Genomic DNA, 22431 nt, shown 5'->3' with positions numbered 1-22431 from the left:
CATCATAATGTTGTACACTTCAATTCAGTCTCCCCTCAGCCTTCTCTGCTCCAAAAAAACCCCTAGCCTATCCAATCATTCCTTATGAATAAAATTTTAAATACCGGCAACATCATTTCATATCTCATAAATATGTTCAAGAAGTTTGGAGGTTGGGCAGTAATTTGCAAGGATAGGGAGGTCAAATAGTTTTTTTTTAAGGTGAATTGATCAGTGCACTTTGAAATGGAAGAAGTGCCTCTGGAGAGGGAACCATTCATAATGCCAGTGGGCATAAAGGAGGAGGTAGGGAATGAGGTCGCAGTGGGTGAAAGTGTCGGGGGGCATGTGAATGAGTTGAGTTCAGGGGAGGCATGGAGGAGATGGGCAATAAACAAGGTAGAGAATTGTGGCTCAGGGCTGGCATGGTCAGAGAATGGGTGGATCAGCTTGGTGAGAAAGTTATTTTATTGTTCGAGATATAAGCAGAAGTTGACAATGGGGGGAAAAGGTGGAGGTTAGCCAATGTTCTAATGGAACTTGATTTTAAGCAGCAAATCTGATAGTTGATGGCAAAATCAGTTGTCAAGTCCTGTGCGATTGTACTTGAGGGAGCTAAGATGGTTCCTATTCGAGGATTGAGGCGTCTGATGGTGAAGGTTTCGTGGGTGGACAAGGACGTCAAAGCTGGAGCATTAGGGTGGCTGAGCACATTGAAAACTGCAGAGATATTGTGGCAGTAAGGCAGTTAGGAGCACTTGTAAGTAACTTGAGAAAATGTGTTGCCCCCATAGGAGGACAAAAGTAGGATTGAAAGGATTTGGACAGCATTGGGGAGGTGAAGGATACAAGAATTGGTAATTTGCTCAAGATGTTTGATGGAAGCATATATTATATAAGTGTTGTGTTAATATGACAGGCTGTACAACAAGTTCTTTCAAACCTGATGATTTCGCATCTGGAGGTGAGGTCTGAAGATTCCCTGGACATCCAGCCCTACTCGCACCAGAGACACGTGGAGAAGTTTGTTGTTCCCCTGGGTTCTGAGCTGATTGCTATCCGGTCTTTATACCTACAGGTAGGTGTTATTTTCTCTTTAGAGAATGGGGTGAAGTTAACTGACTTTAGTGTAATCTTAGCTGAATGGTGAAATGTCTAACTTTTCAGATTTCAGTCTCTTCCATCCACTGGCATCTTTTTTCTAATTCCTTGGTACCAGTTTCAGTGCTGATTTGAAGTACAGCATGTTTGTGAGTTTTAACATCAAAATTGTAATTAAACTTCTAAATTATGTTTAAGATCAATGTTTCCTCTAAGCTGCATGGCCCGCAATGTTCCTGTGCAGGCCAAACATAAATTGGCCCCTTCAAGTGTGACCGCATGTAAGAATTGAAAGGGCCCAAGCATGTAAACGTATCGCCGTGCAGTACAAAAAAATTAGAGGAAGTTTTGCTAAAGATTTTTACCCTCATTTTAATTTGCTCTTTTCCTTAGCTTACGATTGAAATAAGGTTATTCTAAGTTAGTTTATTTATTAGTCACAAAAGGCTTACATTAACACTGCAATGAAGTTACTGTGAAAATCCCCTTGTCGCCACACTCCGGCGCCTGTTCGGGTACACTGAGGGAGAATTTAGAACGGCCAATGCACCTAACCAGCATGTCTTTTGGACTGTGGGAGGAAACCGCCGCAGACACAGAGAACGTGCAGACTCCACACAGACAGTGACCCAAGCCGGGAATCAAACCCAGGTCTCTGGCGCTGTGAGGCAGCAGTGCTAGGATTCATTATTGCTTCTGTCAAAAGGTATAGTAAAAAATTTGGGAAGGAGAAAAGTTTAAATTTAAACATCCAATGCTGTGGTTTATATTAAAAATTATGGTTCTCATTTAAAAAATAAATAAAATTGGAGCTTGACTGTGCTAAAAGTGAAAGATAGCGTTGTTTAGACATGGCCAATTTGTGGAGTATGTAAGGTAGTATGTAAACCAAAATGTACAGTGCAGTACTGAAGAAGAAAGATCAGAAATCCAATGGGTGAACTTGCAGTTATGGTTGCAAATCTTAGATTCCTTCATGAAACTTGTTGTCAAATAGTGTTTTTTTTTCCATGTGTCTAAACAAATTTATAAGATCTTGCTTTTGACTCTGAGAAACTTTGGAATATCAATAAGCCTTTGTATCCGGCAGCTTTCTATTTTCTGTTCCAAGTACTGCTCATCTGTAACATCTTCCACTTCATGATGTGGATGATGTTGATATCCTCATGTTGGAGATCTCTACTGCCTCCCGAAGATACACGAGGCCAACCCACCCGGCCGTCCCATTGTATCAGGCAATGGGACCCTGTGTGAGAATCTCTCTGGCTACGTTGAGGGCATCCTGAAACCCATCGTACAAAGAACCCCTAGCTTCTGTCGCGACACTACGGACTCCTTACGGAAACTCAGCACCCATGGAGCAGTTGAACCAGGAACACTCTTCGGCACTCTACACCAGTATCCCTCACAATGACGGCATTGCTGCAACTGCCTCAGTACTCAATGCCAACAACTGCCAATCTCCAGACGCAATTCTGCAACTCATTCGTTTCATCCTGGACCACAATATCTTCACCTTCAACAACCAGTTCATCCACTCACATGGAACGGCCATTGGGACCAAATTTGCACCTCAATATGTCAACATCTTCTTGCACAGGTTCAAACAAGACTTCTTCACTGCACAGGACCTTCAACCGATGCTATACACTAGATACATTGATGACATTTTCTTCCTTTTGGACTCATGGCGAACAATCACTGAAACAACTACATGATGACATCAACAAGTTCCATCCCACCATCAAACTCCCCATGGACTACTCTCTGAAATCGGTTGCATTCTTGGGCACGCATCTCCATCAAGGACGGTCACCTCAGCACTTCACTGTACCGCAAGCTCACGGATAACCTCACTATGCTCCACTTCTCCAGCTTCCACCCTAAACACGTTAAAGAAGCCATCCCCTACGGACAAACCCTCCGTATACACAGGATCTGCTCAGATGAGAAGCATCGCAATAGATGCTGAAAGACGCCCTCGTAAGAACAGGATATGGCGCTCGACTCATCGATTGACAGTTCCGACACACCACAGTGAAAATCCGCACCGACTTCCTCAGAAGACAAACACGGGACACGGCGGACAGAGTACCCTTCGTCGTCCAGTACTTTCCCGGAGCGGAGAAGTTACGACATCTTCTCCAGAGCCTTCAACATGTCATTGATGAAGACGAACATCTCACCAAGGCCATCCCCACACCCCCACTACTTGCCTTCAAACAACCGCGCAACCTCAAACAGACCATTGTACGCAGCAAACTACCCAGCCTTCAGGAGACCGTGACCACGACACCACACAACCCTGCCACAGCAACCTCTGCAAGACGTGCCGGATCATCGACACGGATGCCATCATCTCACGTAAGAACACGATCCACCAGGTACACGGTACATACTCTTGCAACTCGGCCAATGTTGTCTACCTGATACGCTGCAGGAATGGATGTCCCAAGGCATGGTAGATTGGTGAGACCATGCAGACGCTGCGACAACGGATGAGTGGACACTGTTCGACAATTACCAGGCAAGAGTGTTCCCTTCCTGTTGGGGAACACTTCAGCAGTCAAGGGCATTCAGCCTCTGATCTTCGGGTAAGCATTCTCCAAGGCGGCTTTCACAACACACGACAACGCAAAATCGCTGAGCAGAAACTGATAGCCAAGTTCCGCACACATGAGGACGGCCTCAACCGGGATCTTGGGTTCATGTCACACTATCTGTAACCCTCACGACTTGCCTGGGCTTGCAAAATCTCACTAACTGTCCTGGCTGGAGACAATACACATCTCTCTAACCTGTGCTTAACCTTCTCTCCACTCACATTGTCTGCACTTGTAAAGACTTGATTACCTGTTAAGACTCGCATTCCAACCGTTATCTTGTAACTGAGTTTGTGTCTATATATGCCCTGTTTGTGAAACAAACCCTGCACTCGCCTGATGAAGGAGCGGCGCTCCGAAAGCTCGTGCTACCAAATAAAACTTGGACTTTAACCTGATGTTGTGAGACTACTTACTGAATCTTCCACTTCTGATGGAGGTTATGCTAAAAACATCAACCTTTACTCCCCTTTCCTGTACACATTCTGCTTGATGCTGAATCTTTTCATCATCTGCAATATATTTATTTTGTTTCAATGTGTTATAATTGTCTATAACCAGTTTCTATCATTCTTTTAGATGTTTGAGTAAAAATTGATGTAATTTTCTCTCATTCCTAAAAGCATGGATTTTGTTTTTGTTGTTGGGGCCATTGACCCTTGGATGCTGCAAGGTTGGCACAATGACCAGTCAGAGCAGATCATACCTTACCTACAGCATAGGATAGAGATAAAGGCCAATATGTCCCACCGCTGCTGACAGCGCGGACAGAGAATTTGGCGCTCGGCCAAATCTCCGTTTACTACAGTGGGATGGGAGAATCCCGGCTGCGAGCGAGGTCGGAGAATCCGGCCCAACATGTGAGGATGGCGTGTCATCATGGAGGGGCAGGGGGCTTGTGTTATAATGCCACCCCAGGGGCGACAGCTTTTACTGCAGGAATTGTATGTTGTCCACCCTGGGCAAAGTAGGATGAAGAAACCGACCTGAAGCTACGCCTGGTGGCTGGGCATCGACAAAGAGATTGAAGGAATGGTTAGCCAGTGCCTGATTTGTCAAACCCAACAGTCATTGCCGTCACCAACAGCTAGACATCCGAGGGAAAGGCCAGGTTGACCATTGTCGCGATTGCACTTGGACTTTGCAGGACTGTTTATGGCACATATGTTCCTTATCCTGGTTAATGCACATTCAAGATGGCTGGATGTCCAGCTCATGAAGTCTACAACATCCACAGCCGCCATCGACAAGTTGCGGCAGGTTTTTGCCATTCATAGTGTCAGACAATGGCACAGCATTTACAGCTGAGGAGTTCTGCCAATTTGTCAAATCAAATTAGATACACCACGTTCAGTCAACCCCGTACCACCAAGCCTCGAATGGCTTGGCAGAATGAGCCATACAAACATTCAAAGCTTCTATGAAAAAGCAAGCTCATAGGCCACCGACTTTACATTTGGCAAGTTTCTTGTTATTGAATAATACTACGCCAGATGCCATCACCAGGGTTACGCCAGCTGAACTATTAATGGGACTCTGCTTATGAGCCTGCTTGGATTTGTTTGTTCCAGATTTGTCAGGGAGGATGGAGGCTAGACAAGTCTCCCAGAAAGAACACCATGACACTAAGGAAAGGGACAGAGCATTCGAGGTTGATGACCTAGTCAGGAAGAGAAACTTTGGTGGGGGGTGAACCAGTCTGAGTATTGGGAAGGATTGTAGAGAGAATGGGACCAGTTTCATACGTGTTGGAAGTACATGGTCACCATATGAAAAAACATGTGGATCACTTGACAAAGAGACGGCGCGTTGGCAGAGTAGCACTGCTACCTCATTGCCAGGGACCCGGGTTCAATTCCGGCCTCGGGTCACTGTGTGGAGTTTGCATATTCTCCCTTTGTCTGCGTGGGTTTCCTCCGGGTGCTTTGGTTTCCTCCCACAGTCCAAAGATGTGCGGGTTAGGTGGATTGGCCATGCTAAATTGCCCCTAGTAGGACATGGGTGGGATTGTGGTCGGTGCAGATACGATGGGCTGAATGGCCTCCTTCTGCACTGTAGGGATTCTAATGAGACCTGGGCCTGATCCCAGGGATCAACAGGTATGGCCTGCTGCGGACTCGTACATGCTAGCTATAGAACCAGGGATACCTGCGGCCTCTGTTGAGCCTAGGCAACTTCTAGCTTGTGGAGCAGCGAAGCAAGAAGCCACCAGGGAAGATATCCACCCTGTTGAGTTTTCCTTTTTGTTCGGCTGGAGCGGATTCATTGCTTGCTGAAGGGCCCTGTATGAGTTGCGGTGTTTTGCAAGAGTCCGGAAGTATCCGGACTGATTGTCTCTGTGAATGAATTTTCCTTTGGTCTCCCTAATGTGATATTGGGTCTATGTGCCTCTGTATAATGTTGTTTCTCTTTTGTTTTCACTCGTCGGTTTACTCAAGAGTTTAGGGAGGAGGGAGAGTGGTAACATGGCCCCTTTAAGGGGTGATCCTTTGCGGGTCACGTGATCAGGCCGGACCCTATGGAATGGCCATATGGGAAGCCGGGCTAACCAGGAACAAGGGCACATGTCCTGGGACAGGAAGGAACTTCAGTGGGAACCATAGAGGGAAAGAGTTGACCTGTGCATCCGTTCTGTCAGACCCTTGTCTTGTATATAGTTATGTTAGTTTAATAAATCCTTTGTTGTTGGAGCCACATTGAGTCACCTCCAGTTATTACAGCTTGTGAGATAATTAATGTTGGCAGATGCTTTAATTATAGGTTCTGTTACGACTGAGCCCCAGTTCTCACTAGATATGAATGTAGAATTTTGAAAAGATGTGAATGGTTAGATATTTGGTTTGAGAGTAATATGTTTTCTTCTTAAGACCTGAACTGGGCACACTGAGGTAAAATGCTACACCGGTGAGATCAGTAAACCTATCACAGTCCTCTGGCTTTTCTGGTAGTACATTTAATAGCTAAACCGTCTAGAAATGACCATAAATGCATTTTGAAGTTATTGAGGAAATAATCATAACACAGCATTAGACAACTTTGATTTCTTCTCTGAAATGATGTACACAAGTACGCTTTGCAGATTAACATCGTTTATAAATCAATATTTTAATGCACAAATGGCTCAAGCGTAAAACAATATAATCTCACTTTTAAATAAAGATGAACCATCCTGCGTTTCTACTTTTATAATTTTGTAGTTTGACTAAAAGAAGTAATAAATCAGTTAAATGCAGCTCCATGACTTTTGTTTCTGATGGTATTTTCAAAAGTGATCGTTAATGGCCCCAACTAGATTTTACCCATCTCTTTGATATCTGTAAACACTGGTAGTTATATTTTAAAAATAAGTCCTTTGTTTTACAAAAAATCTAAAACTTTTTCACATTTCTGCTGAGATGTGTAGGTTAGCTGGATTAGCCATGGTAAATGTGTGGGGTTATGGGAATAGGACAGGGGAGAGGGCCTGAGTGCAATACTCTCTGATTCTATCATTTCTTTCTGTTATGTCATTTTAAAAAAAAATGAAGTTGGGGGTAAAAGGCCAAGAAAATATTTGATTTTACAATTTACCACTAAAATATACTTATGAATCAAGCGCGACAGTAACTAATTATAAGTGGAAATTTGAGTGTATAATAGCAATTTGGAATAGTTATTTTGGCTGTTGCTAAGTTGAGAGTTGGGAAACTTGATCAAATTAAGCATTTTTGGTTTGCTTATGCAGCTGCTACACAGTACTTTATAAAATTGATCATATATAGCTTCTGCTAAGTGTGCTATAAATGGGATACAATATCTAGTGTGAAGGGAATCTATTTAATAATTTGATGCAGAGGTGATTTTTTTGTATTGTTGCAGTATCTTGCTTGACACTATTAGGGCTTACCCGGGAAAAGTGAAGGCTATGATAGTACAATTGATATGTAAAGGTTTTTAATGTTTTGGGGAAGTTTTAAAAATACAGCTTTATGCTAGAGGCAGTTGGTATGTCTGGAGGGAATGCAGCTCAGACTCTGGGAGAGCAGGATAATTACTCATTTTAGCCTTGCAAGTAGTTACATTAAGTAGAATTAATAGACTTTTATTTACTTAAGTTCCCTGAGGATTTCTGATTAGAGCGATCGACAGGATCAAGCGATGTGGTTTGTTTGCAGTCCTGAGTCTATAGCAGAGAGAGAAAAGTTTTTGCAAAAAGCAGTTTAGCTTGCAGCTGAAGCCTGGTTGAAGTTAGAAGGATTTTGTAGGCTTCTAAAACTCTATCTCACTCTGAAAGCTCCAAGACTGTTAACAAGTGTTAAAGCAAGTATGCCCGGGTTTGCTATTTAAAAGTGAATTGGATTTATTCATGAATGGGGCTTATTTGGAACTGGAACAGTCATAAGGTAGAAACTAAAGTTGCTTCCTTTCATTTTTTAATTTGGTTAAACTGTTAATAGTCAAGTTGCTTCATTTGTTAGAGTTATATTTAAACTGTGTTATTAAATAAAGTTTGTTTCACCATAAAAGATCCCTACTTGTCAGTGGAATCATTCCTGGAAGGAAGTATACTTTCCTCACATTATGCCAAAATAGAAAAATTGTTGGGGTGTAGTCTGGTGTCCTAATGTAATTTGGGGTTCCGGTCTGGGATCCTAACAGGGTTTAAAAAAAACTCCAGTGGAGGAAGTGCAAGCTGTGCAAAAGAAGCGAGACCATGATATTGTATTTTTTTTAGTGTTTCCCTAGTTTCCTTTTCAAGGACAGTCTATTACATACTTTTATTTTGCCAAAAACTTGGAACAGAAGTTTTACGGGTTTTGTCCAGCTACAGCGAAGCACATAGAACTGTCGGGAGATAAAAATTTGCCTTGGTAGTATAGGAAAGGTTACTAGATTGGTTCCTGGACTGAAAGGTTTGTCCAGTGATGAGAAACTGAGTAAATTTGTTCCATGCTTCCTGGAGTTCAAAGCAAAGAGATGACCTAATTGAAACACACAAGATTCTGGAAGGGCTTTACAGGGTAGATACTCAAAGAACAATACAGCACAGGAACAGGCCCTTCAGCCCTCCAAGCCTGCGCCGCTCCCTGGTCCAAACTAGACCATTCTTTTGTATCCCTCCATTCCCACTATGTGGGAATCTAGATAAGTCTTAAACGTTCCCAGTGTGTCCGCCTCCACCACCTTGCCCGGCAGTGCATTCCAGGCCCCCACCACCCTCTGTGTAAAATACGTCCTTCTGATATGTGTTAACTCAGAGGCTGGTTCCCTGGCTGGGGAGTCAAGAACACCGGAGCACGGCTTCAGAATGAGAGGCCAATTACTTGGAACTGAGATGGGGAGAAATTTTGTCACTCAAGGTGTGAATCTTTGGAAGTTTCTACCGAGAGCGCTGTGGATCCATCATTGAATATATTTTGCACTGGATTTGATCGGCTTTTGATCTCAAGGAATTCGGATATAGGGTGAAGGCAGGAAAGTGGTGTTGAGGTAGAAGATCAGCCATGGCATATTGAATAACAGAACAGACTTGAGGGGCTGATTTATTGTTTCCTGCTTCTATTTTCTATGCTCTTATATCCTTGTGTTTTAATGGGTGTGAGTGCTATTCACACTTTTTTAATTGCAGCATTTTAAAACCACATTCCATCACAGACTTGGAGTCTGACTCACTTCTCACATTTCTATATTGTGTTTTCAATTCTTGTTTAATAGGGTATACTACCGCTCTAATTATAAGCTTGACGTCCAAGGATGTATAGTTAATTGGGTGCCTTTAGCAAATTTTGATCCCAAACATCCCGGTCATTTTTTCTTCAAGTATCCATCTGTGATCATTTTATTATGTTGTGTCTTAAGTGCTGGAGTTTTGTCGTTACCAATTTAAATTGACATTTAAGCTCATGCTATTACATCATGTTCACATTTTCACAAACTTGGTCACTGCACAAGGTCTGTATTTCATGCCAGACTTCTATGATTTACTCAAGGGCTGTGAATGAACCAGATCTCATTGTGACGGCTTGGAGCAGCAGGGTTATTATAACCAGCTACAATAAAGGTATCCTGCAGGAACCATTCGGTAGAGTCTAGGTGCTCTGCCAACTGGTTTATCTCTTGGAGAATCAACTCTTCAGTGGTGTTTCCATTAAAGGATCTGGACAAGCAGAAAATTATGAACCATTAGTATCTTTGTTTATTTTTATGGTAAAATGTCAACATTGACATCTATGATAATGCATTCTCCCCAGTAGTCATGAATATTTGGTTGTATGTCCACAGTATGGAATCAAAGTTCCACGTCTTTGTTTCTGATAAATATAGAACTCTTTAATATATTAATGCTGATATGTTGTAATACTCCCATCTTAAGACATTGAAAATTTAGCTATCGCACTTTGTCATCAAGAAAGCGCACCTTAATAGTTTACAGCCTCCCATCCATTGACTCTGTCTACACTTGTTGCTGCCTCAGCAAAGCAGCCAGTGTAATTAAGGACCCCATGCACCCCGGACATTCTCCCTTCTAACTACTTCTGTCGGGAAAAAGATACAAAAGTCTGAGGTCATGTACCAACCGACTCAAGAACAGCTTCTTCCCTGCTGTCATCAGACTTTTGAATGGACCTACCTTGCTTTAAGTTGATCTTCCTCTACACCGTAGCTATGACTGTAACACTACATTCTGCACTCTCTCTCTCTTTTTTCCTTCTCTATGAACGGTATGCTTTGTCCGTATAGCATGCAAGAAACAATACTTTTCATTGTATACTAATATATGTGACAATAGTAAATCAAATCAAATACAGATTATTGGCATTAGCCTATGACTGCAGGTGGTGCGGTTAATGTCGCTTTCCACTTTAAATTTCAGTATTGGGTGGAAAACCTTGTCCTCCAATTATAATTCTGACCCTGTCCAGATCCATTAGGTGATGAGACAACTGTTGCTTTGTTCAAAGGAATGGCATCTATCCACTCAGCTGCACCCCCCCCCCCATCTCACTTGCTCAGATCAAAACTGGGACCTGATTCAGAGTCTGCTGCACCCACTTCTCAACAATATTTTCATATTTATTACTCTGGGCTGATTCTGTGAATTCTTCAATTCCCAACTCAAAAATGTCAGTAATGGGCACAGTTGCATCATGGTTTTGCTACTGGAATAGCAACTTGGAGATCTTTAGTTCAAATCGGGTGGATGGAGCTATTACAAGGGGGCATAACTATAGGGTTCGTGGTGGGAGATATAGGAAGGATATCAGAGGTAGGTTCTTTACGCAGAGAGTGGTTGGGGTGTGGAATGGACTGCCTGCAGTGATAGTGGAGTCAGACACTTTAGGAACATTTAAGCGGTTATTGGATAGGCACATGGAGCACACCAGTATGATAGCGAGTGGGATAGCTTGATCTTGGTTTCAGATAAAGCTCGGGACAACATCGTGGGCCGAAGGGCCTGTTCTGTGCTGTACTGTTCTAAATTTAAGGTACCTGGTAACCTTTATAACCATTACACTCTTGTATTTCAACAGTGGGGTACCAAATAGTTTGTAAAGATTCTTAGAAGTGGTATAATTTAGTGACAACACCTAAAGCCCAAATCTATCTTATGCATTAATTATTTGGGGATATTAATAAACACTTAAGGATAACAAAAATTATAGCACAGGGACAGGTCCTTCGGCCCTCCAAGCCTGCATCAACCATCCTGCCCGCCCGAACAAAACCCCCGACCCTTCCGGGGATCGTATCCCTCCATTCCCATCCTATTTCATGTATTGTGAAAGTTATGTTTCCAAATAAGAAAATCTTGTGCATTGAAATTTATTTAAATGAATGCTTCCTTTGCGAACAAATCACTGTGCTAAATGATCATTCTGTGTAATACTATTTATGGTGTTAACAGAATGAGATTGATTCTGATCAAAAAGACAGTTTTTTAAAAAAAAGATAATATTGCAACTAATTGAACAGCTCATCAGTAAGCAGGGCTGTTCTACCCAAGTGCCTTTTGATCTACTTGTCTACTGAGTTGATTTCTGCTTAGATCTCGTTTAATTTGCCTTGTTTTCTGGCAGAATTTTCCAAAATTGAAAATTACTGCAGACCAGGAAAATAATTCATTCTCTTATGTAATTCTCAAACTCTTCGGGCCCGATTTTTACCATTTTGATTCTAAGTGCTAAATCTGGGTGTGATTCAGATCCGACTTGTAAAACTGCTCTCAGGCGCCCCCATATGCCCTCAGCCTGGGGAAAAAAAAGTCACGAATCTGAATCGTGCTGTGGGCTTATTGCACCTGAAAAGCTGCTGCTCCGATCGGAGCCTTCAACTGTGCATTTGCAGTAAAAAAAAAAAATTTTTTAAATGCTCCCCTGCCACATCGCTCCCAGGAACGATGGCCCCCACAGACATTGCCCCACACCCACAACGTAACTGTCCCCCTTATCCACCTTCCCCCCCCCCCCCCTCCCCCCAACCGATCGCCTGCAGAGTGTCCGCGGACCTCCCTGCCGCCCCCCCCCCGCCAAGGTAAAATGCATGCAAATGCATTTAAATTGATGTCGGGCACGGTCCCGATCGCGCCCGTTTTCAGGCCTTGGTATGGGGGGGGGGAAATTGGCGCGGGCACGGATCGTACTATTCGCCTCACGCCCGACTTTACCAAGTTTTTGCGCCCGAGAACAGGCGCAACGCAATGGTAAAATCGGGCCCATTATCTATTAACTTTAGAGGTGTTTGTTGACTGTTTTCACACATCTCTTTGGAAGGATTTAATATGGATTAACCATTTATAATATACTTTAGAATTTAAAAGTGTAGTCTTGGATTAAGCTACTTGCCTGGTATAAATGATGTGAGCAGGCCACTCCTCTATTGCAATTTCAGCATCTAAAGGCTGTGGGGTCTGATCTTGAAATTGTGTTGGCAGGTAATAAGCCATGGTTATTTCAGGCCGGAGTTCTGTTCTGGTCTGGTTGGTATGCACAATGGTAACAATAGGCAGTGTCATTCCCAGGAAGAGCCCTGCAGAGTCAGGGTAGACCAATAGATTATTGGACCAAACACTGAATTTTTATAGTATAGCAAGAGCCTATTTGGCCCATTGAGTCTGCACTGGCTGTCTGAATTCTACCTAATCCCACTCCCTTGCCTTATCTTCGTAACCTTGCTAATTCTCCCTTTCCAGATAGCAAACCAATTCCCCTTTGAATACCTCAATTGAACTTGCCTCCATCACCCTCTCCGGAAGTTTGTTCTAGATTCCAACCACCCTCTGGGTGAAAACGCTTTCCTCGCATCACTTTTACTCTGGTAAAACACAATGGGTAACTTTGGCAGAAGAATTTAAACAGTATTCTTTTGATATCCATCAATTGAAAAATAATGGGCTGTAAATTCTGAGCTGCTGTGGTGTGGGGTGGGGAGCACCCCAAAGATGCACTAAGGAACTCCTCTTGGAACTTCACAGATAATGCTTTGCAATGCAATTGCCCAGAAGTGCATCCGAAATATGACTTAAATCACAAACCTTTTGGTTCTGACAAGGTTACACCAATGTTTACTCAGAATAGGTTAGAGGAATTAAAACCTATTCTAATTTGTAAAGAGCCACACCGACCCCACCACGGTACTCTCTCTCTCTCTCTCCCGCCCCCAGCAACCCCCACAGGACTGAAGATATTCCTCACTGCCTGATTTCCACACCCGTACAAAATTCCCCTTCCCTGGATCCCAAATTCTATCCACTTACCCTCCTCCCTGGTCTGTTAATATCAATGGACCTTGAAACCTAGAAGTGTCCTACTGGACACTGATTCTGGCCCTCGAGGACAGCTGTGCTGCCTGGGTGTTGCCTGACCTAAGTCAGAAGGTTGGGTGAGACAGACGGATGAGATTAGTGTAAGTAATTGAGCACAGAGTGGCAATGCGAGGACGCTATGGCCCAATGTAAAAAATGATTGATTTCTTTAAAAATCTGAGAGTTACGGATGTTTAGCATCCACTTAAGAGCACTGAAGTAAGTTATTGCTCAAAACTTGAAATTCCATTACAAATACCATTCAAGAAATGTGTAAGATTTAAATATGCATGTTTTAATTTTTTCCTCAACTACGCAAGGACCTGATAGTAAAGAAATAGAATCACAGACTTGTCCCAACTTTGAAAGTCACCTGATGAATTTTGTTGGCAAATGTATTTCATCAATTTCATAAACCCCAGGCCTGTGCTCTGTTCATAACTTGGCTCATTCTGTGTTACACAAGCCCATTTAGCTTTTTCGTATTGACGTTTTTCATAAAGTAATTCATCAGCCTGTAAAATAAAGAAATGGAGAGTAAATGTAAGTTATTTTACTACCATCCACAGTAATTGTTGTTTGACTAAATATTAAGGGAGGTGAAATTGCTTGGCATGTCATAGAAACTAGAAGCAGGAGTAGGCCATTCAGCCCTTCGAGCTGGCTCCGCCATTCATTTTGATCATGGCTGATCATTACCTTGTGGTTTATCTGATATTTAAAATATTAACCACTGCAGTCACAAAATACCCAATTTAGTATGCTGATACTAATGCTTGAGATTGGTTTGTCATCCACACAACTACAGGGCTTCTCTGTGTCTCTTTTGAATAATAATTTCTGTGTATTTTGCATGTCATGTACTTTTAGTTTATCAACCTTAGAAATGTTACTGTGTCTCAAAGTTGTGATGATTGGTTAACTCAAGATTTTTTTTGCATGCAATGTATTTTAATTATTCATACAATTAAATAGTAATGTATATAAAATATGATTTTAAATAGAGAATTCCAGTTAAGACAAAGGATTATAGGATCTGTAGGGTGGCTGGATATCTTTGTACAAGGGACGTTTCAAAATTTTTATTTCACTTGGCCAGGTTGTTTATATTTTATTTTCAACGATTATTAATATTAGTTGATGTCTTCCCCTTTTATTTATATCGATTTTTAACTTGACCCCCTTAGGTAATGCTGCAAGCATATTTCAAATGAAGTTTATAATCATCCTTTCCTCGCTACCCAGTCATTACTGTTCTTCCACTGCCTTTCATGAAATTGTGTGTTTTTGAAAGTGTATTTTGCATTTCTGAAGTAGATGTAGTCTTATGCTACTTTGCTTTGTAGCCATTTGGTCTGGACACCCAATTTATGATGTGGAGATGCCGGCGTTGAACTGGGGTGAACACAGTAAGAGTTTTAACAACACCAAGTTAAAGTCCAACAGGTTTATTTGGTAGCAAATACCATTAGCTTTCGGAGCGCTGCTCCTTCGTCGATGAAGGAGCAGCGCTCCGAAAGCTAATGGTATTTGCCACCAAATAAACCTGTTGGACTTTAACCTGGTGTTGTTAAAACTCTTACTGTGTTCACCCAATTTACACCTTACACACTTAAGAGTTTAAATTTGAAACTGCTTTGCATTGATGCTAAGGTTACAGTATCATTGTCTGAAAGTAATGGACTAAAAGCCTATTCAGCATGTAATCTGGGTTGACACTCACTGCAGTACTGAGTATGTGCCGGTGGTGTCGTTCGTTGAATTAACTATTAAACTGAGGAGCATTGGTTACATTGGATGTAAAAATGCTATTGTATTATGCGAGGAATAGCAGGAAGTCCTAATTTTCCTGTTGCCTCAAGAAGATCTTAATTGTCATTTTATCTTTATTCTTAATAATACTACTGGATTTGCCTGCATAATCACTTTTTTAAATTAAAGGTTTGTGATGTGCTTTGAAAGGTGTGGTAAGATGTAATACATTTTTTTTTAGTATTGAATGATTTGATCGCTTTCACATTTACTGGTTTGCAGTAGGTTTATATCTCTTTACCATTTTATTCTGACATTTCACTGCCTTTTTAATGAGGCAATCATTTAGATGATTCTGTTGTGTAGTTACTCATTTTTAGGCAAACTCAACCATGGAATTCAAACTAGTTTTTCCACAGCATTGTTTTTCTAACTGAATTGGGGTTTAAACATTAAACTCTCCCTTTGCATGGTGCAAGTGGCAGACCAAAAGTTGGAGATATGAAGACTTGGCATATACACTGGCCTGAAGCAAAATCCTCATTACTTAGCTAGCCCCTTTAGAAAAGACATGTGTACATTACTTACCATTTTATGACCTATTGGTGTAAATGGGACCATTTCCCTGTCTTGAGATTGGTTATGTCTTGCCATCTGCTGGATTGGTTCAGCCATGTCTCAGACAAAAGCAAACAACAATTAAAACATGTTTACTTTTGCTTTCAATTTTATGAATATGCACCATTAAAGAGTGTAGGAAATTGAGAGTCTGTAAAATTCACTGTCTTTGATAATATAATAGGAATTCAATGTTGTCTCAATACTTTCTGAAGTGACCAATACAGTTCTGGTTTCTGCCTTCTGCCAGACTTAGTCATTTTTAGAACTAACATCCCTACTGGATTAGTCCACAACATCTTTAGATTCACACAGGGCTAACACACTTTATTTGGTATTATCCCCATGTACTCTTACCTCAAGGGCAGTTAGTGATGGGCAATAAATTCTGTCCTTGCCAGTGTCACCCAGTTTCCGTGAAAAAATAAAAAAAACTTAATGCCTAGAACAGCACATGATCAAAGGATATTTGCCTATCTAAATGCAACTATACAGATACTCTAAAGCCTTACTTTTCATGTATTTATCCAGACATCCCTTAAGTGCATCTAGAGGTAATCATGTGATAGTGAGTTCCACATTCTTAAGGTTAATCCTGAATTCCTTATTGGGTTTATTAAGGACTAAGATTTATATTTATGACCTCTAGTTTTGGATTCTTCCATTACTGGAAACATTTTCTCTATATTTATTCTATTGAACTACTCTGTATTTTAAAGACCTTTTAGCAATCACAAGCCGGAAGTCAACTTTTAAAAATTAAGAGTATATAATAATGTGGTTGCAATTAAATAAACAACTAGAATGCTATGCTGCAGTACATAGCCAAAACAAAGGAGTTTAAGTCGGAGAAAGTGCGGCGCATCTGATATAGTGCTCTGGTTAAATTATATCTAAAATCTTTTGTCCTCATGTAGTCAATAAGACTTGAGGAAACAAGCCCTAACTTTAATTCAGAAAAACAATAATAAACTGATTCCTGGGCTGAATTTTCATGCCTCTGTCCTTGTTGGAATGGAGGTGGGGCAATTTATAAGTAGTGTATGAGATCCTGTTTTGCAATTCTTTCATCCATTCTGGTCATGTAGGATATTTATGGCCCCGCAGTAGATGTGCAGATAGCAATCCCACATGTAGCAATCCTGCTGTTACCTACCCCATTGCGGGGTAGGCATTTAAACTGTCTGCTATTTCCATGAAGTTGGGCCCATTTTGGTATGAGACGTGATTCCCTTCACCTCAAATGAGTCATTGGGGAATCCTAGTTTGGATTGGGGATCCTTTTGATAAGTTCAACAGGTGTTGACAACTTCACGTCACTATGTAATGGTGTATGATACGTTTTTAATTTAGTGATTAATGATAGGGCTTTGTTTAGAAAAGGTAAGTGACCATTAAGTTGATTACTGTGGAGTGGTCAAATGCATTAGAATACTTTGAGCGAATAAAGTGCTCTTCTGCATTCAGTTGTATTGAGATTAAGATTTTAACATGTCAATTTTTCCCTACGATTTAATCTTTCCTTTGATTAAAAGATGATTGGACTGAATACTTTAAAGCCTGTTAAAATAATGGAATAGATCTGTTCCATTGCTGAAACAGCTGAATAGACAGCTGAGATCTTTCAAAGACTTTGGGGGGAATTTTCCTGTCCCACACATCATGAGAATTAGCGGGATGGGGGAAGAGAGGAGGACGGAAACATTCAAAGGTCCACTGACCTTGAGTGGGATTTTCTGGTTTTGGGGTGAGCGCGGCTGGAAAATCCTGCCCCATGTTTTCAGCTTTGTAGGATTTGTTGACACAGCTGTGAAATTGAGTCCCATTATGAATGCTTGGCTGACAGCAAAACCCATAACAGATTGATCTTTGCTTGGGTTGTTTACAGTTATGCATGTGAGTCTCATTATGAATACATGGCTGAGTTTCACGCCCACTAATGGATTTAGTTCAGCAGAGATGAATTTGATTTGTATTTATGACCTCTAGTTTTGGATTCTTCCATAAGTGGAAACATTTTCTCTACATTTATCCTATCGCAGCTGTCAGAGGGACTGTAAGCTTTTCTTTGATAGTCTTATGAGTAGTCGAGGAAAGTTTTTGTGGGAGATTTTTTGAATAGTTATTTTTACAGTTTTCTGAATACTTAAGAGGAGAAATTTTCTGAGCTGTTGCATCCATCCATCTCCCATTTTTTTTGTCCACTCCTTTAACTCATCTATATTTTGCAGACTCTTTATCCTCCTCACAACTTACTTTCCTATCTATTTTTGTATTATCAGCAAATAATGGTTACAATATACTCCTATCCCTTCATCCATGTCATTAATATAAATTATAAATAGTTGAGGCCCTCGCACTGGCCCCTGTAGCACTGCATTAGTTACTGTTTGCTGAATGGAAATGATTGCTTTATCCTAACTCTGTTTCCTGTTAGTTAGCCAATCCTCCAAACATATTAATATATTACCCCAACACCAAGAGCTCTTGTGTTGGGTGGCATATTTTTAAAAAGGGGATTCCCAAATATATATGTACAACTTGGAAAAAGGTGACAACTTAAAGCTTCAGGATGGTGTGAATAAATTGATGTTAGTAACATAATTAAACTGAAGAGGGCAAGTAAGGTCTTTATAAGAACATAAGAAATAAAAATAGAAGTAGGCTGTACTGCTCTATGAATCTGTTTTACTGTTCTGCAAGATCAGGACTGATGATCTACTTCAACTCCATTCCTGCTCTATTCTCATATTCCTTGACTCCCTTAGTGCCTGACCATCTACTAATTACAGTCTTGTTAAAATGCAAAAAAAAGAAAATACTGGTTAAAGCAGGGATGCAATAAGTAATGCGGCAGTATGGGAAGAATCTTGATTCCGCAAAAATATTATTTAACTCTATAATTTATTTCATACAAACATCTTTCTGAAGTGAGATCTCTGAAGGGAATATGATAAGTTAATTGAGGTTAAATAAACAGTGGCAGGGATATTTAATAGTACTTCGTAGGTTGGGAAAATATTATGAAGTCATGGTGTTTATTTATTAGTCGCAAGTAGGCTTACATTAACATTGCAACTGTGAAAATCCCCCAGTCACCACACTCCAGCGCCTGTTCGGGTGCACTGAGGGAGAATTTGGCATGGCCAATGCACCTAACCAACACGTCTTTCAGACTGTGGGAGGAAACCAGAGCACCCAGAGGAAATCCATGCAATCACAGGGAGAACATGCAGACTCTGCATAGACAGTGACCCAAGCTGGGAATCAAACCTGTCGTCCCTGGTGCTGTGAGGCAACAGTGCTAACCACTGTGCCACCCAGGACAAATGACCAGAATTGGTTAAAAATCAGGTGAGAGATAATAAAGTATTACAGAAGTTAGTTGAGCTAAAAGGGAGAAAAACGTGATTGGACACATCCAAGATCCTGGGATATATCCAAGATCCTGAGGGAATTGGCCGGAAACAAAATTATAGAGGCCCTAGAAATTATATTTTGGGGTTCTGTTAAAAGTGGATGCATACAAGAGAGTGACTAATATAATAATTCGAAAACAAATTTAATCCAGGTTATTATAGGCCAACTCACTTATGTGATAGGGAAAATTTGGAATATTTTGTTAAAGGTGAAGTTATTAAATAGGAGTGGCTACACATCAGAAAGGGACAAGCACAAAATATTATTGGAAGAATTAGGGGAACAGTTCCGAATTGGATTAAAAAAACACAATTACAAAGGAAGAAACAATAAGAATTAAGGGCCATTTGTCAGGGTAATTGGAACTGGCTAACAGTGATTTTATTTATATGACAAGTGGGAGTAGTGTCCAAATTTACATCTTATTTTATTGGAGAATAAATAATTCTGAGGATCAAAGGAGGCTGCCAGGGGATATTAATAATTTGATGGAATGGGCACAAATTTTAGCAAATGTGAGGTGGTACATTTGATTCAGATAAATTGTACTTTTGGATGGGAGCCTGGTTGATGATGGACAGCAGAGTAATTTCTCTCTTCAAATTCACAGAACAGTTAAAGCGGTGCCATAAGTAGATAAGTCTATTATTTAAAATTATTCTCCTTATTTCTCCCCTTTTTTTTGCTAATTATCTTAAATCTCTGTCCTTCAGTTACTGATCCCCTCCTTACTGTCAATGGAAATAGTTTCTCCTGCTTTTTCACTACCAAAATGCTGCAGAATTTTGAACAACTCTATTAAATTTCCCCTTTGTTTTCCTTAGAACAGAGAAAATTGTCACCTGTGGAGTTCCTGGCAGACTCCAGTGGATCCTTTTCAAAGTTGTTAGCCTTGTACTATTGCCAATTGTTGGCTGATCCTCAGATTTGTTTCCAGACAATTATTTTAAAACAAAACTATTCAAAGCTGTCATTTTGAATTTGTTTAATCTAAAACCTAAGTGTAAATAACTAATTTTCTTAGATTAGTTAACAACAAGGTTACTTTAAAACGGAGCCAATTAAAATTTCTTGAAGCTTATCCCTTTGCTATTGTTGTACAATGTACAGTTTTCCAGGGACATTGAGGCATTTTTACAGCTTGAGACATTGTTTTGGTGACATTCATTGCAATTTGATTTACTGTTAAATGGGAAGAATTTACTTTGCCTCTAGAATAATACATTAAAATCAAATCTGTCCAGAGGGCGATGATTGGATTACTTCAACTGAACCAGCATAGTATGGCACAGAATAAAGTCTTTTGTGAAAATTGTCTTGGTGCGAATGTATTCAGGGCAGAGATGTTCGTTTTACCTGATTTGTAAAAAACTATTGCAACGTTTGCAATAAATTCACCAATTGCAGGCCCAACAAAAATATGGATTCCGTCAGTTATCCAGGTGTACATCATTCCAATTTCCCTCTACCAGTAGTTTTAATTAACAATATGGTGACATTTTCTGTGTTTGTTCTGTATAGCCTGGATGGGGGAAGGGTTAACACTGGTTTTGGGTAGCAAGTTGTTTTTTTTTCCTGTTTGCTGCTTGTGTGCAATCTCTGATGCCACATTTGGTTCTGAGGTGCGTTTCTCTCTGAATCGTTTCATTTTAAATAAACAAAGGCTGAATCCAACCTTTCAGTTCCCCTTGATTTTTTTTTAAAGGTACAATATTTGCAACAACATCGTCTTGAGCTAAAATAGAAAATACTACACCTAGAAGTTAGATCAGGAGTAAACTCTCATAATTGATGGAATTGGAAGGAGGGATTCGAAACTGAAGTTTTGTTTTGCACAGAAATGACAGAGCAAAATGATGCCTTTGAACAAGGCGATTTAAAATAAAATACTGATTGTCCTTTTTCTTTAACTGGCAAGTAAGCTCCAACTGAAATAGAAAACGTTTTTCATTATGAAAATAATACCTTCAATGGGGGTTTCCCCCCCTAAAGATTGGGAGGGAAGAACCCAGAGTAGGAGTTAAGTGTGAACAATGACATGGAATCATTGAATCCCTACAGTGCCGAAGGGGGCCATTCGACCCATCGAGCATGTACCGACAACAATTCCTATTCTGATAACCCCACGTATTTATCCTGCTAATCCCTCTGACACAATTTAGCATGGCTAATAAACATGCTTTTTGGTTAACTCAGATTGGGGGGGGAGGGAGGGGCAAGGTTATTAAATAGCCTTTAAGTATTTGAGAACCTCCTCCATCGCGATTTCCAAACAGATTGGTGATTGACAGGTTCACAAAACCCTGCTGGTGTGCTCCTACCTTCTGTCACATCCACCTGGTGCCTGCGGCCGATGTTTTGCCAGTAGGCGAGGAGCCCGTCCTGCACTTGCTCGTTGCCCACCTCGGCGTTTCTATCCTCATTGTCATTGCCAGCGCCAGCCAAATCCAAGCTTTCGTCTTCGGTCACCGAGTCCAGATCCTCCAAGCTGATCAGAAATCCACCCGCCCCTGTTCCACTTCCAAACCTGCATCCCTGACGCTCCATCTGTGCAGTCCTGAAACTTTTACTTATTGGATGGACAAATGTGAGCGGGCGGTGTTTTTATTTGAAAACCTGAGTCGAAACGGCTGCACTTTACCGAAGATTAAGTTAACTTTAGGCGTGGTGCGGTTGCTTATCCTGATTGATATGTAAGCTCAGGCTGGGTATTTTCCAACTGGGCTGTTCGTTGCAGACTTCCGTCGGAGTGGAGCGCTCTCTGCACGGATCACAACTGTTTGAGCTTGCAGAGGCGAATCGCTTCAGAGAAAGGGAGGGACTAAAATCAGAGTGCTCCAGGAGGGGGAGGAACCGAGCACACGGGAGAAATATAACACAGTCAGAGAATCCGGATTGATGGCAATAAGGCATCAAAAAAAAGGACAATGGGAACAGATATTAGTGGTACACAAATTATAGCAATTTGATCCTTCCTCATTCGTTCATTCAGAGGTGCCATAAGATGCCAGAGCTTTAGCCATTGGTGCCCTATCCAGAAGATTAATGCTTTTGTATTAGGAACTTTATGACATCAGCCCCAACTTTTCATAGAATCCCTACAGTGCAGAAGGAGGCCATTCAGCCCATCGAGTCTGCACCAACAACAATCCCAACCCAGGCCCTATCCCCGTAACT

General features: G+C 41.0%; 2 protein-coding genes across 2 annotated transcripts in view; one reads left to right on the top strand and one right to left on the bottom strand.

The window, feature by feature from the left end:
• The window catches only part of fancm (FA complementation group M), a 118014-nt gene that overhangs the window by 7731 nt on the left and 87852 nt on the right, over positions 1–22431 (top strand). Inside the window, exon 4 of the mRNA XM_078234159.1 lies at positions 899–1057. Coding sequence (XP_078090285.1) covers positions 899–1057 — 159 coding nt within the window. The remainder of the gene's footprint in view (positions 1–898; positions 1058–22431) is intronic.
• On the bottom strand, positions 6759–22055 carry soul3 (heme-binding protein soul3). Its single transcript, XM_078234155.1, has 5 exons — positions 21576–22055; positions 15805–15893; positions 13838–13979; positions 12506–12689; positions 6759–9819 (listed from the first exon to the last, which is right to left on the bottom strand). Exons 1-5 carry the CDS (start codon positions 21799–21801, stop codon positions 9648–9650), a joined length of 813 nt encoding a protein of 270 aa, XP_078090281.1. The 5' UTR covers positions 21802–22055; the 3' UTR covers positions 6759–9647.

The sequence above is a fragment of the Mustelus asterias genome, chromosome 18, assembly GCF_964213995.1.
Source record: "Mustelus asterias chromosome 18, sMusAst1.hap1.1, whole genome shotgun sequence".
Lineage (NCBI taxonomy): Eukaryota > Metazoa > Chordata > Chondrichthyes > Carcharhiniformes > Triakidae > Mustelus > Mustelus asterias.
This window is presented reverse-complemented; position numbering and strand designations above follow the sequence as displayed.